The sequence below is a fragment of the Patella vulgata genome, chromosome 8 (assembly GCF_932274485.2).
Source record: "Patella vulgata chromosome 8, xgPatVulg1.2, whole genome shotgun sequence".
In the NCBI taxonomy this organism is placed as follows: domain Eukaryota; kingdom Metazoa; phylum Mollusca; class Gastropoda; family Patellidae; genus Patella; species Patella vulgata.
In genome coordinates, this window is record NC_065886.2 from 46,043,385 (window position 1) to 46,055,605 (window position 12,221).

At 34.5% G+C, this 12,221-nt stretch overlaps 2 protein-coding genes across 2 annotated transcripts; one reads left to right on the forward strand and one right to left on the reverse strand.

Annotated features, from left to right (window-relative positions):
- Positions 1-143: 143 nt before the first annotated feature.
- LOC126829556 (uncharacterized protein NKAPD1) lies at positions 144-6,574 on the reverse strand. Its single transcript, XM_050559505.2, has 5 exons — positions 6,436-6,574; positions 4,626-4,721; positions 3,161-3,393; positions 1,072-1,188; positions 144-600 (listed from the first exon to the last, which is right to left on the reverse strand). Exons 2-5 carry the CDS (start codon positions 4,689-4,691, stop codon positions 276-278), a joined length of 741 nt encoding a protein of 246 aa, XP_050415462.1. The 5' UTR covers positions 4,692-4,721; positions 6,436-6,574; the 3' UTR covers positions 144-275.
- Positions 6,575-6,778: 204 nt separating this feature from the next.
- On the forward strand, positions 6,779-12,159 carry LOC126829550 (PIH1 domain-containing protein 2). The gene is made up of 5 exons (XM_050559499.2): positions 6,779-6,878; positions 7,810-8,011; positions 8,565-8,688; positions 9,947-10,530; positions 11,368-12,159. Exons 2-5 carry the CDS (start codon positions 7,826-7,828, stop codon positions 11,506-11,508), a joined length of 1,035 nt encoding a protein of 344 aa, XP_050415456.1. The 5' UTR covers positions 6,779-6,878; positions 7,810-7,825; the 3' UTR covers positions 11,509-12,159.
- The last annotated feature ends 62 nt before the right edge of the window (positions 12,160-12,221 follow it).

Sequence of the window (12,221 nt, forward strand, 5' to 3'; positions counted from 1 at the left end):
TTGCATGATGTCCGAGTATAATTTCAAATACAGTATGACATAAATTACTGGAATTTATTGGGGAATGCCAATAGAAGATACTGCTTACAGATTTACAGATCAGCTGCATTCAGTGAGAACTGCAGAGGCATCAAAATGTCAGGTTAACAGAGTACATAAAATAATTTTAATTTCTAAAAAAAAAATTCATTGACTACAATTGCACATGATCATGCTCTCTCAACATCCATTCAGTCCTGAGATTACTATGTTTAAGTGCGAATGGTGTATATTAATCACCCACTATCAGAATAATCTTGTCTCTTGGTCTTATGCTTATGTTTAGATTTTTTATTATGACGCCTTTCCTCATTTTCCTGTCTGCCTTTTATAAATGTCTTTGCATGTTTTCTGGAACTGTTGTCCTGACTTTCTGAGCTGTCACTCTCAGGTTTTCGTTTGGCTGATTTTTTTTTATCACTTTTCTTTTTCCTATGTTTCTTACTTTTGTCACTACTTTCATGTTTGTGTTTTTTATGCTTTGATTTCTTTTTCTTGGCTTTTTCTTCCTCCAAAATTTCTCTTTTCTTTTTCTCTTTTTTTCTTTTCATTTTTTTTCTCCTGAAATTTAAACAGGCATTATCACTTCTATCAAGAAAATGAATGTACTTCATTTTGAACCCAATCATATCTAAAATACTGTATTGAAAATACAAGCACACAAAAGTATTTAGAGCAAGATATTTTGTGCATTGAAGTTTCAACATTGGTGTTATATGTTAGTTTGATATCTGATCCGTCCAAACAATTACAACCTTTGACCCGATCCGATATTGTGTTCAGATAGAGTTTGGCGTATCAAGAAATTATGGAATGATATATCTGATCTTACATATTTTGATTGATATTGCAAACCGAACAATAAAATATAACACAGACTTTTCTCTCTAATTCCTTTAGAGGGGATGACTTTGTGTGTTTCACACCACACTAAAACCAGTTTTCTGAAATCTGACTGGAGTCTTTTAAAGAAGATAGGCCTACTATTAAAACAGAGAGATAAGAAATTTGATTAAAAGTATTTGAGTTTACCTTTTCCGTCGTTCTTTAGAACTAGTTGATGTGGTAGAACTAGAGGAAGATTCATCGTTTGATCTGCTACTATCAAAATCTTTAGGATATAATTCTTTGTAACCACTATGACCCCATCTGTAATCATAGCAATCAATATGGTTATGTGAAGTGGTATCACAGGTTTTGAGCATAATAATCCTAATGCATGAACTCAACATTTGCAAACCATGTTGCTATTTACAATGATGTAAATAACACTTATCCAGAAATTTTTTTATGGAAAATACTTTTGGAAAAGTTATAGGACTTTGAACGTCACTTGAGGGATTGTTAATCACTTGCAAATCACTAGAAGGAATGTCATTTCAAAAATGATTCAATTCCACATTTACAAAGAGATGATGAAATGAAAATTTCATAACATTCGAGCTGGGCATTCTCTGCAGATGATAAACGATGGTCAAATCAGACACAATCTGATTAAAATACAGATCTATATTTCGTTTCGGTTTTTTATACTTTCGATGGCCTATTTGGCTGTATCAGGGGTCATATGAGCGGCTTTTGACCCTATGAAGTCAGACATTGATTAATCAATCAGTGTTGGCGTTTCAAGTGGTTTACCCACGAAATAGGATCTGTGTTTTAATCAGATTGATAAAAAACAAAACAGGATCTGTGTTTTAATCAGATTAAAACAGACATCAACCAAAATGAAAAAAATTGTATGGTCGTTTTGACTAAAAATTATAACTGTTTTGACAAACTTTTTGTCCATCTTATACAGACTGCAATCTGAACGACAGACTCACCCTACCTGCAGAGAAGTGACTCTGACACAGTGAATAGCCATGATTATCTAAACGTCACAGGTCATGAGGTCACATCAACAAACAAATGTAAACACCATCATTATGATCATTATCAACATTACAAGACACAATGTTAGATTGTAATGTAAACAATAGCCTTCTTGCAGCCTTTAGGACTGTATAATCCGTACAGAACGTCTTTCGGAAGTTCTGCATTCATTTGCTGCCGTATAAATGAAGACACGTAATTCTAAAGGAATATTATGGTTGTGAATTTGATGCCGAAGCAGGATCGGCAAGCTTTCATTCAACATATCACGAAAATGCTTAATTTTGTAGAACATTTACTGACATAAATTTGAATGCCGTACGGGAATTAAGTGTGAAAAATAGCGAGGTCACCAATTTTTATTACGTACGGGATTTGAATATTTTGTTGACATGTGGTTTTTAATTGTGGTATGAATTGAATACTGTACGGGAATTAAATATGAAAAATAGCGAGGTTCACCTATTTTTAATACGTACGGGATTTGAATATTTTGACATGTGACTTTTATTTGTGGTACGAATTCGTCTGCTTAAATAACGATAAGAGTTATGCCCCTTTATTTTCGGTAATATGCCCGACAAGTAAAATTTTGAAATCCCATCACTGTTGTAAACAATAGCCTTCTTGCAGCCTTTAGGACTGTATAATCCGTACAGAACGTCTTATCGCTTCATCCAATGATTTTTCACAAAAATAACATCATCTACAACTCTAGATTTGACGTCGGCATATTGGCACTATTTTGTGCTTCGGTCGTGTCTATTTCAGATATACACAATCAATTCTGTTATTGTTTTTAGCGTGGGGATTGACTAAAAGTTAATTTATTTCGGTTCTAAACAAAAATTTAAAACTTTAACGCAATTTAAAAAAAATAGCCAAATTCTGGCTGGGATTACTGAGCAAAATGGCCATTCACTGTATACGTGCGAAAAAACAACATATTTGATGGGCCTTTTTTTTTAAAATCTGATTGAATCCAAACCAGGAGATATCTTGGATGATTTATGACTTACACTGACTTAAAACCGGAACAGAAGGATGGACAGAGCCCATTTCAATATCCCTCCCTTCAAGAACATCTTAATACCGGTAATGAGTTTGGTGCTGCAAACACATTTCTTCAGAAAAATGCTTTTGATTGTTTATGGTCTTAAACTCTATTTTAACCTTTATTCTGCCATGTTGTGCTATTTTAAATATTGATCAATTATATAATTTGTGATATAAGTTGAATGTTTACCTATCTGAATCTGCCTCTTCTGTTTTCTGTAGCTGTCTCACCCAATAGGTGCTGGTATCTTTACTTTCATCCATGTGAGCTGATCTACTCTTCATATTATATCTACAATCATTCATATCATCTCGTTTATCTTCTAGAAAAGATTCTCCAGTTTTCGGTTTATACATGTATTCTTTCTTGTCCGTTTCTTTCATCTTTGCATGTTGCCTCCACATATCTGTTTCTTCAACAATCTGTAATAAAAGTAAGTTGTAGCTAATTTTTAAATAACTCTATCAACATACGTATGGTTACAAAATAAAAAGACTTATTATAATCATGCCACATAGGGAAAAATCATTGAAATATTACCTAAAATTTGCCGAAATTCTTTTGCTATTCTGATATAATGGGTTTCAATTAAATAAGTGGGGTCACTCATATCAATAATCGATAGTCATGCATCCAGGTCAGTGCTATTGGGATTTTAAAATAAAGGCTATATTGCTATAGCATCCGAGCAGGCCGTCAAATATTTATGATTTTGTAGGTTATAGGAGCATTTACAACTAAATTATCAAGTGCACCACCCCTAAACTAATTATCAGAAATACTTAAAATTTGACAGCACTAACATAAACAAAACATGTATGATAATTAGATGATATCTTTTATTGTATGAGCATTTGCAATCTGATTAAAACACAGATCCAATTCCATTTTGTTTTTATAGTTCAAAATTTCGATTTTACTTGTCTTTACTACACTTGGATCTGGAAGCGTTGTTATTTAACTCGTATTCTGCTTGAAATGAGGGGTCAGCCAATCAAATGGTCTGTCGAATCGAGCATTTGATCTTTTTTGCACGGAACTGTGGGTAGACATTAGCGGCAATAGAAATCAAACAAAGCAAAAGTAGATAAAAAATACATGGCGGTCGCTAATTGAATAATCGAATGACTGACGTAATCGGGTCAAATGTCGCTTGCTTGTTACCTGACTTCATAAAACGTGAACTCCCACTATAACTTCTTAGATCTACATGTAGTTTAGGCCATAGAAAGTATAAAAAACGAAACGAAATATAGATCTATATTTTAATTAGATTGGAGCATTTGTCTCCTAAATTTTAGCATAAATTTGATGGTAACTGGATAACTAGACCATCGCCCAAATTTTTCAAAAGCAATAATTCTCTTTAGCTTTGTCATTTGAGGACCAATACATGGTACATATTTATTTCAATAATTCATTTGTGCCCTGGTGTCTTTGTAAGGAGTACCCTTGAGGTTAGACAGACAACTCTACTCCTTGCTACATTAAAGGATGGATCGAACCCATACTTGACAATGTTCATCTCCTGCATGCATTAGACCACTTGGTCTCACAACCCAAGATGAATTTTGAATTAATGTGTACCCTTACATACATGTGAGACCATTAATTAAGAATAACACACACAGTGCATTGAGAGAAAATGACTTACTCTGTTATGTGTGTCTGTGTGAAGTATATAGTTTTTTAACAAACGCTTTGTTCCAGTAGAAAACATTTTACTAGATAAGTTCAACTGTCAACAGGTCTGAAAAGAAAGTTTATAAAGATAATATTTAGTTTTCTATTTCTTAAAAGATAGGTTGCCAGGCAACAAAACATGCCCACAGCAGCTAAATCGTCCAAGCAGTTGACAAGGGTTGTCACATATTCATTCTTTTGTAGGTTATGCAAGCATTTACAAGACACTGATATCAACTGCATACAGATCGATTGATAATTACTTTTGTCAATAGGTTTCTTTGTTTTACTAATCTACATAATGCATACAAATTTAATACAGACTGGTGGATAACATTTGTTGTTAGAGCGTTCACAAGGGGTTCAACAAAGAGAAACTAGGGCCATAACTTTACAAGTAATTAACAGAAATTGCTGAAATTCAATAAAGTTCTTCGTTTTACTAATCTAAATGATGTATATAATTTTAATACAGATCAGGTGATAAGTTAGTCATCAAAGTGTTCACAATGTAGGTTGTAGGGTGTTTACAAAAAAATGTGGTCGACGGACAGAGGCAATATACAACCACATTTCGATGTGGGCATAAGGAAATATTATTAAAAGATTTGCTTGATAAAGACGAGTGTATCATTTTCAAAATCTTTCAGTGTCATTCTTCAATTACTAAATGCCATTCAAAGAATATGTTTAAGATGATGCCCAGACATCTTTAAGACAGTGTCTGATTTTTGTTTAGATTTATTGTATTGCAGTATTTTTCATTACGACTAGTATATGGGAATTTGTTTAAAATATAAATCTGAATTTCAATAGGTTTCTTTAAACTTTTGTAGCTTTCCATCCATATAGGACTGACCATTCTGATTCACAGTTGTCCGAACAGGTGGTTTAGTCTTTCTTTATGGCGCCTGTATTCAGCTTTCCACTTTCAAGAAAGGATATGGTTACCTTCCTTGATTAATGATAGCATTTGCACCCTTTTTATTTTTAGCCTTAACCTTGGGTCGGCGGTAATATAAGGATTATGCTCCGTTGCATTGCATCTAGGTGTTTCCGTTTCGGAAGTTTAAAGGAGCTAAATCGCTAATATTTGGGACTTAGAAATTGACAAAAATGGGTCACAACGCATATAATAATGTAATATGAATGTATATAAACTGATTTACATTGTTTCTTTTTTTACTGTAATTTCTAATCAGTTATGTTCGGCGAAATACGCTAGAAGTCTCATGTGAATGGCAATCTTTAGCGTCTGGTTTTTCAAGTCTACACCGATGGTATTTATTGCGCATGCTTTCCAGATAAGAATATAGCGTCACCATTTGACGTGACTTGTGGAATATGTCTAGCCCTGTTCTTTGAGTGCCTTGTTCCATATGGCGCTGAAACGCATTATGGTACACGATTTGTGTACCAATTGTAAAATGTTTATTTTGTCTTGAATATTGGATATCAGAAGCCCATCTTTTCCCTGTAAGAATACTAAGATCACAAGACCAATGTTGATTTGAATTGACAAATAATTTGTGTTTTCAATGTCGAAGATTTTTGATTATCAATCGTCATGTTACAGAAAAATGTGAATGTGATAGTTGATCATCAACAACGTTGGTATTCTATTAGTACTTCTTCTCTGAACGGAGGTCTCACAGGGCCAGTGTAATGAGACCTACGTAGTGACGTACACGTAGTACGTTCAGAGCTGAAATACTTTGAAATAGGCCTATCGGCGAACGGTAATATCATTTCTACAAAGTCTGTCATAAGAATAAGCTTACTAGAGATCTTTGTTTTATGCCTACTGATGAATAGTCAAAGAACACTTCAAGATAAAGAAATGACTTTTATAAGAAAACGTTTAGACACGATTCTATAATTTCTAAAAAATAAATTTTTGAGGTAAACGACTGAGAGTTATCTCCCATTAAAATTTGGATTACAAATAAAAGCGAACTACGAATGAAAACCAACTCTTAGAAAATGAAAACAAGCATAAAACCCCCAAAAAGACCGTTAATTCTATATGTTTAAAAGCTAAAATTTATGATTTTAATTATGTGATCTAATATTTCTAACAACTTGATATAAAATATTGCAAACAATTAATTTTTATTTCGGAAAATTAGGTTTGTGATCCGTAATTTGGAACAACCCGGTACTAAGGACGCCAAATTTCTCGGTAACACAGAATAACTAATGGAATTATTTATCGTCTGTTGTTGTAAGTATGGTTACACAAAAGTATATCGATAAACCTTTATGCCGTTCAGTCCAATGACAATGTTCAAGAAAACAAAATAAAACCATCCGTTATTTTCTCACACAACAGTAACAACTAACATTTCCAATCATGCAAATTTAATTTTTTTTTGCCATGTCGGCCTGTCCTGTTCAATGATGACAAGTTTTGTGTTTTAGTAGTTTTTTCTATTTCATTGCACATTACTATGGCATGGGCTGTGTGATCCATGGACCTAATAACAGAGTTCATTGTATTACTAAGGAATTATTGCGCTTTGAAGATATTTGCAAGTTGTTACCGTTTTTGATTTGACATGACAAACAAAAGCATTGGATAGAGTATAGAAATGGTTTCACTACTGATGTCTTCCGCCTTACTCCAGCCACATTAGTGGCTCATCCTACGGAGTTCCTTTGCGCAAGTTTTTTAGTCAAATGACTACAAAAAGGTTACTGGCCTATCGCTCCCTTAATTTACACATAAACTGATCCAAAACTGTACTGCACATAGCTTAACATAATATAATAAACCAATTCTCATTGAAATAAAGGTGAAGCCTTACCGCACAATGATATGAAACCCAACAGCTATGCGAAATTTCTCGCCTACCGAACTTATTTCAACTGGCCTGTGTCATGGCGGCTTTCACATTATAAGAAACATGGCTTTGAAAATGTAGAACGCATTACCACAAAGAAAAACTATTTTATAACTATTTTAGTGTTCCAGTCTTCACTATTTGTGATAGAATTACTTATTTCAATACAAATGGTAATGATATGTGTTGACAATTGTGCGTTTGAACCTATTTGAACTTGCGTAAGGAGTCTTAAAAAATAAGATTCTAAAACATTTTTATTTTAACATGCCAAATAGATGGAAAATTTATTATGATTTTATTTCCACCCAGAAACAAATAACTTACCATGGCTGCATCCAGTTTTGATCAGAAATCAATGATAAACCAAGCTCAGCACATATGGACAATGTTGGATGAAATGGCAGCAAATGATCCAACATCTTATAAAAAGTTTATCGAAAGACATATCAAGGAAGGTAAAGAAGAAATGGCACCACCTAAACCTCACATGTGTATTCGGACAGTTATAAAGGTAATTATAACATTTTATTTTCTTATTTAAAAGCATTAAGGATAACAAAATCGAAAGAATATTGTAATACCTGTAGGCTGTAGCCCTAGTAATTGTACATGACTTGGGCTTATAAACATTTTATGTAAAAAATGCCATTTTCTCTCATAAATAAGATGGGGTTAACTTTTCTACACCCATCAGTCGTATACTATGAGATCAATTTTCACCTACTCTTAATCCAATTCCAACTGTCAAGGGGTGTTTTATATGTGCACACTGACCAATGATTCCATGGGTGGACATCTGCTATTTGTCCATCCAAACTACTAAGTGCTCTTTTTGTCAGAAACATTCTTGACCAACACAGGGATAAAACCAAGGACCTTGTGGTTTGTGCCACACTCACTGATGTCTCTGAACCTACATGGATCTCCTCTTTAATAAACTTGCATGAATAAAGCAAATCTGAATTCCAAGATACAACAATCTGATTGGAGATTGCATGATTCAATATAATTGGAATTCCATTTTAGTTTATAGATATTACTCTTTGTTCTTTTTGTTCTATCAGGCTCCTCAAAAAGAGACACTGTATGTGAACTTTTTTGGTTGGCATCGAATACCTGTACCTAAAACACCAGATGACTCTGTACCAGCCATGGGCAGTTGTATAGAAAAGGAAAAAGATGATAACGGTAAATGCACAAAATTAGTTTTTATTTATCACTGCATGTTTTCGATTCCCTGGTTGTACGTGACAAGGAGTTGGGTCGCCTGTCCAGCCTTGTGGGTTTCTCCGGGTCCTCCCGCTGCTAAAGACCCCTATGCGCAACACACTTGCAATTCAGATCATAACGCTGTCATAGAGTCAAGTGGCTTGGTTATATCACAAGTTTGTATGCGACAAGCGAATTATTGAAATAAATTTGTACCAGTGTTAGTCCCAAAATTACATAGTTTTTGTGTCCAGTGGATGTTAAATCCCATCTCCATCCTGTAGCTCTTTCATGTAAGTTGTCTGATATATTGACAATATACTATGTGTGCATTTGTTTATAGACGATTACATTACCGCAGTATTTAAGAAACGGTGTAACCGGGGGCCTGTTTCACGAAATTTTAACTAAGATAAAATCCAAATTTTAGAAATTTAATTGGATAATATTAGATTGATTTTAGTGCTTAGCCAATCAAAATTGAAGTATCTACTAAAATTTGGATTTTATCTTTAGTTAAAATTTCGTGAAACAGGGCCCAGAAATATAACTCTGGGTTCTAAATTAGCATTAGTCCATTGGTCTTTTTACTGTTTTGAGACTGGAGCTAAGTGGGTAAGATGCTGGCTTGCTAGCCTGGAGGTCACTTGTTCAATCCCTGCATTGGCCGAGATTGATATTCATATTAGCGAGGGAGCCTAATTGAGTAAGACTCATTAGTCTAGGGTTCGCGGTCGGTTTTGCCCGAGAAAGTTCATTGACATTTTCCAGAGTTGTTTCTCCTTGTCAGTGGTGCAGAACAGAGGGCCTGACAAGGACAGCTGTCTAGTCATTCGGATGGGATTAAAAACCAAGAACCCATGTATCTATTGGCGTGATCGTGAAAGATCTCTTGGCAGTTGAAATTTGATATAAGAGTAGGCTATAGTGCCACTGCCTGGGCAAAATTTCCCTCATAGCACACTGTATGGTGTATGTCCATCTTCATTAGCCAAGTAGGAGCTGAACAGTAGGGTGTTAAACCCCATTTCATTTCATTTTTCATTTCAGTTTTGAGACTAATGATTTTCTTGCAAACTAACGAAATATTATGCAATTAGTCTGCTGGACCATCTGTCAATAAAATTAATTTCCAATTGTTATAATATATAATACAATTTTTATTTGGTTATTAATTTTTGGATGCTACGGTTTTATCGTTTTTAAAAGATTTTAATTTTTATCTTGTGATTTACAGGAGTGCATGCCATATTTTCTGTTGCTTTTAATCCTAAAGTATTGGAAGAATTTGGCAGAGAAGCGAAGAACTTAGCAGATCAGGACATACTTGTAAACTTGGCTCTAGATTATATTGAGGATTTAAACACGGTCAAATGTTCAAGAAGTTACATAATTTTACCTAAAGACAACCTATACAAAGGGTCTCTACCAAAATTACAAAAAAGTTTCACCAAAAAGACATCTGATAGTGATAAAAAACTTAATGAGGATTTTGATGAGATGATAAAAACGTTTGGACCATTAGGCGGGTCTTCCGATTCTAAGGGATCTTTACTTGAACAATTAGCTACGATAGCAGTAGAAGACGTTACACCTACAGCATCGTCCCCCGAAAAGGAACCCAAAATTATTCTTCCAGATGCTATAAAGTCAAAACCAGGCCTGATAAAAGAAATTGGCGGAGATGACAAAGGCGGTATTGAAACACCGAAGTATGAAATAGAAAAGTCTTGGAATGACAAAAATCATGGAATGTGTTGTGTAAAAATCTTTTTACCCAAGGTGACTAGTGTTAGTGAATGTGAATTGGATATTTCAGAGGTACATGTACATCCAGTTATTTTTTATTTGTATTTAAGACAAATTTACTGTGGATATTCTCACATGGGTCTGTCAACAATGTCTTCTAAACACACTACTTATTACTTTGTGAGATTTTCCATGATAGGCTTTACTATTGCAATTGTCTTTGTTTCCAGATTTAGCAGTTATGATAAGAGTTTTTAAAATCTTGGCAAAACCTTTTCATTGGGTTGATTTATAAGGAAGCACACTATTTAAAATTAAGGACTAGCTCTAAAATTATTCTGTCAACAAGTCCCACTGGGCAAGTTAACTCTATCTCAAGGTTAGATCTATTTGATGAGGCCAATTTCAAGTTTGGTCAAAGGTCACAAGATGTAAACAGGACTAATCCTAACCCTGGACGTAGTCCTAATGCTTACATCCAATCTCTAACCCTTACCTTATTTACATCGCAGCGACCTTGACGAAAATTGAGGTGTCCTTAACAAATAGATCTAGCCCTATCCCAATCAAAATGTGAATGGAGAGATAACTCTGCAATAGATGTTTGAAATTACTTTATATTTCACTTTTATTCTTGTATATTAGGGACTTAAGAATCAAGTGGGTAGGTACTGGAATCTGGACTAATACGTTTTTGGTTTCAGTGTAGAGAACCCTGAGCAGTTGACAGGAAAAATGTGCCTAGTCCTTCTGATGGTACACGTTTGTTAGCTTAAAATAACCATTGCCATGTGAGATTTGAAAAACTTGCGAGAAACGCAAATGTCTGACAAAATTTTCCTTCCTACCATGTGAATACTACATTTCCCAAGCAGTTATCATTATATTAAGATATATTGTATATTTCAGGATGATTTATCACTAACGGTACCAGAGAAATACAGTTTCAAGTTAAAGTTGGTAGATCCCATAGATGATGAAAAGTCAAAAGCAAAATTCATCAAAAAAAGTCATTGTTTAATGGTAACAATGCCAATAATAAAGAAATAAAAATTATTGTTTTTTTAAACTGTCTTGAATTATTAATGAATGAGCAACTACCGTGGCAGATACACCCACTGGGAGTAGTCAAACAATGACCATTTTGGGATGTTGGTTTGTTAAGCAGTGGACACATTAGCCAAATAAAATTCGGCCGCATGGGTGGACACACTAGCCGAATGCCTTGCCCGATTCACCAGTCGATTGCATCACCTTTCACATCACATGATTAAACATGGTGGAGTCTATGGCTTCAAACAACCACATGACTTCTCGATATGGATGGATGGATGATGAGTGGTGATTGGCTAATAAATTCTACATTTGACAAAGCGGACACACCAGGCGAATATAATGTTTGATTTGTCCGAAAGACAGTGGACACACTAGGCAAATTTAGACGCCAATGATTTGGCCGAATCATTCAGCTAGTGTGTCCACCGCTTAAAAGCAACCATTTGAATAGAGTGAATTGAATTTATGAGTAGGTCGTAGTGCTGCTGCCATGGCCAAATTTTCCTCATAGCACACTGTATGGTCTATGCCCGTCTTCATTAGCCCAGTCAGTGCAAAATTGGAAAAACATTTCAAATGAACAATCCCTGTGAAGTTAAAAATAATCAGACAATAACTGGCTTGTGTAGAGCACAAAAAGAGTTGGACGTACAGACAGTTGCAAGTGATGACAATATACATACAGATTGTAGGAGTATAAACAAAAG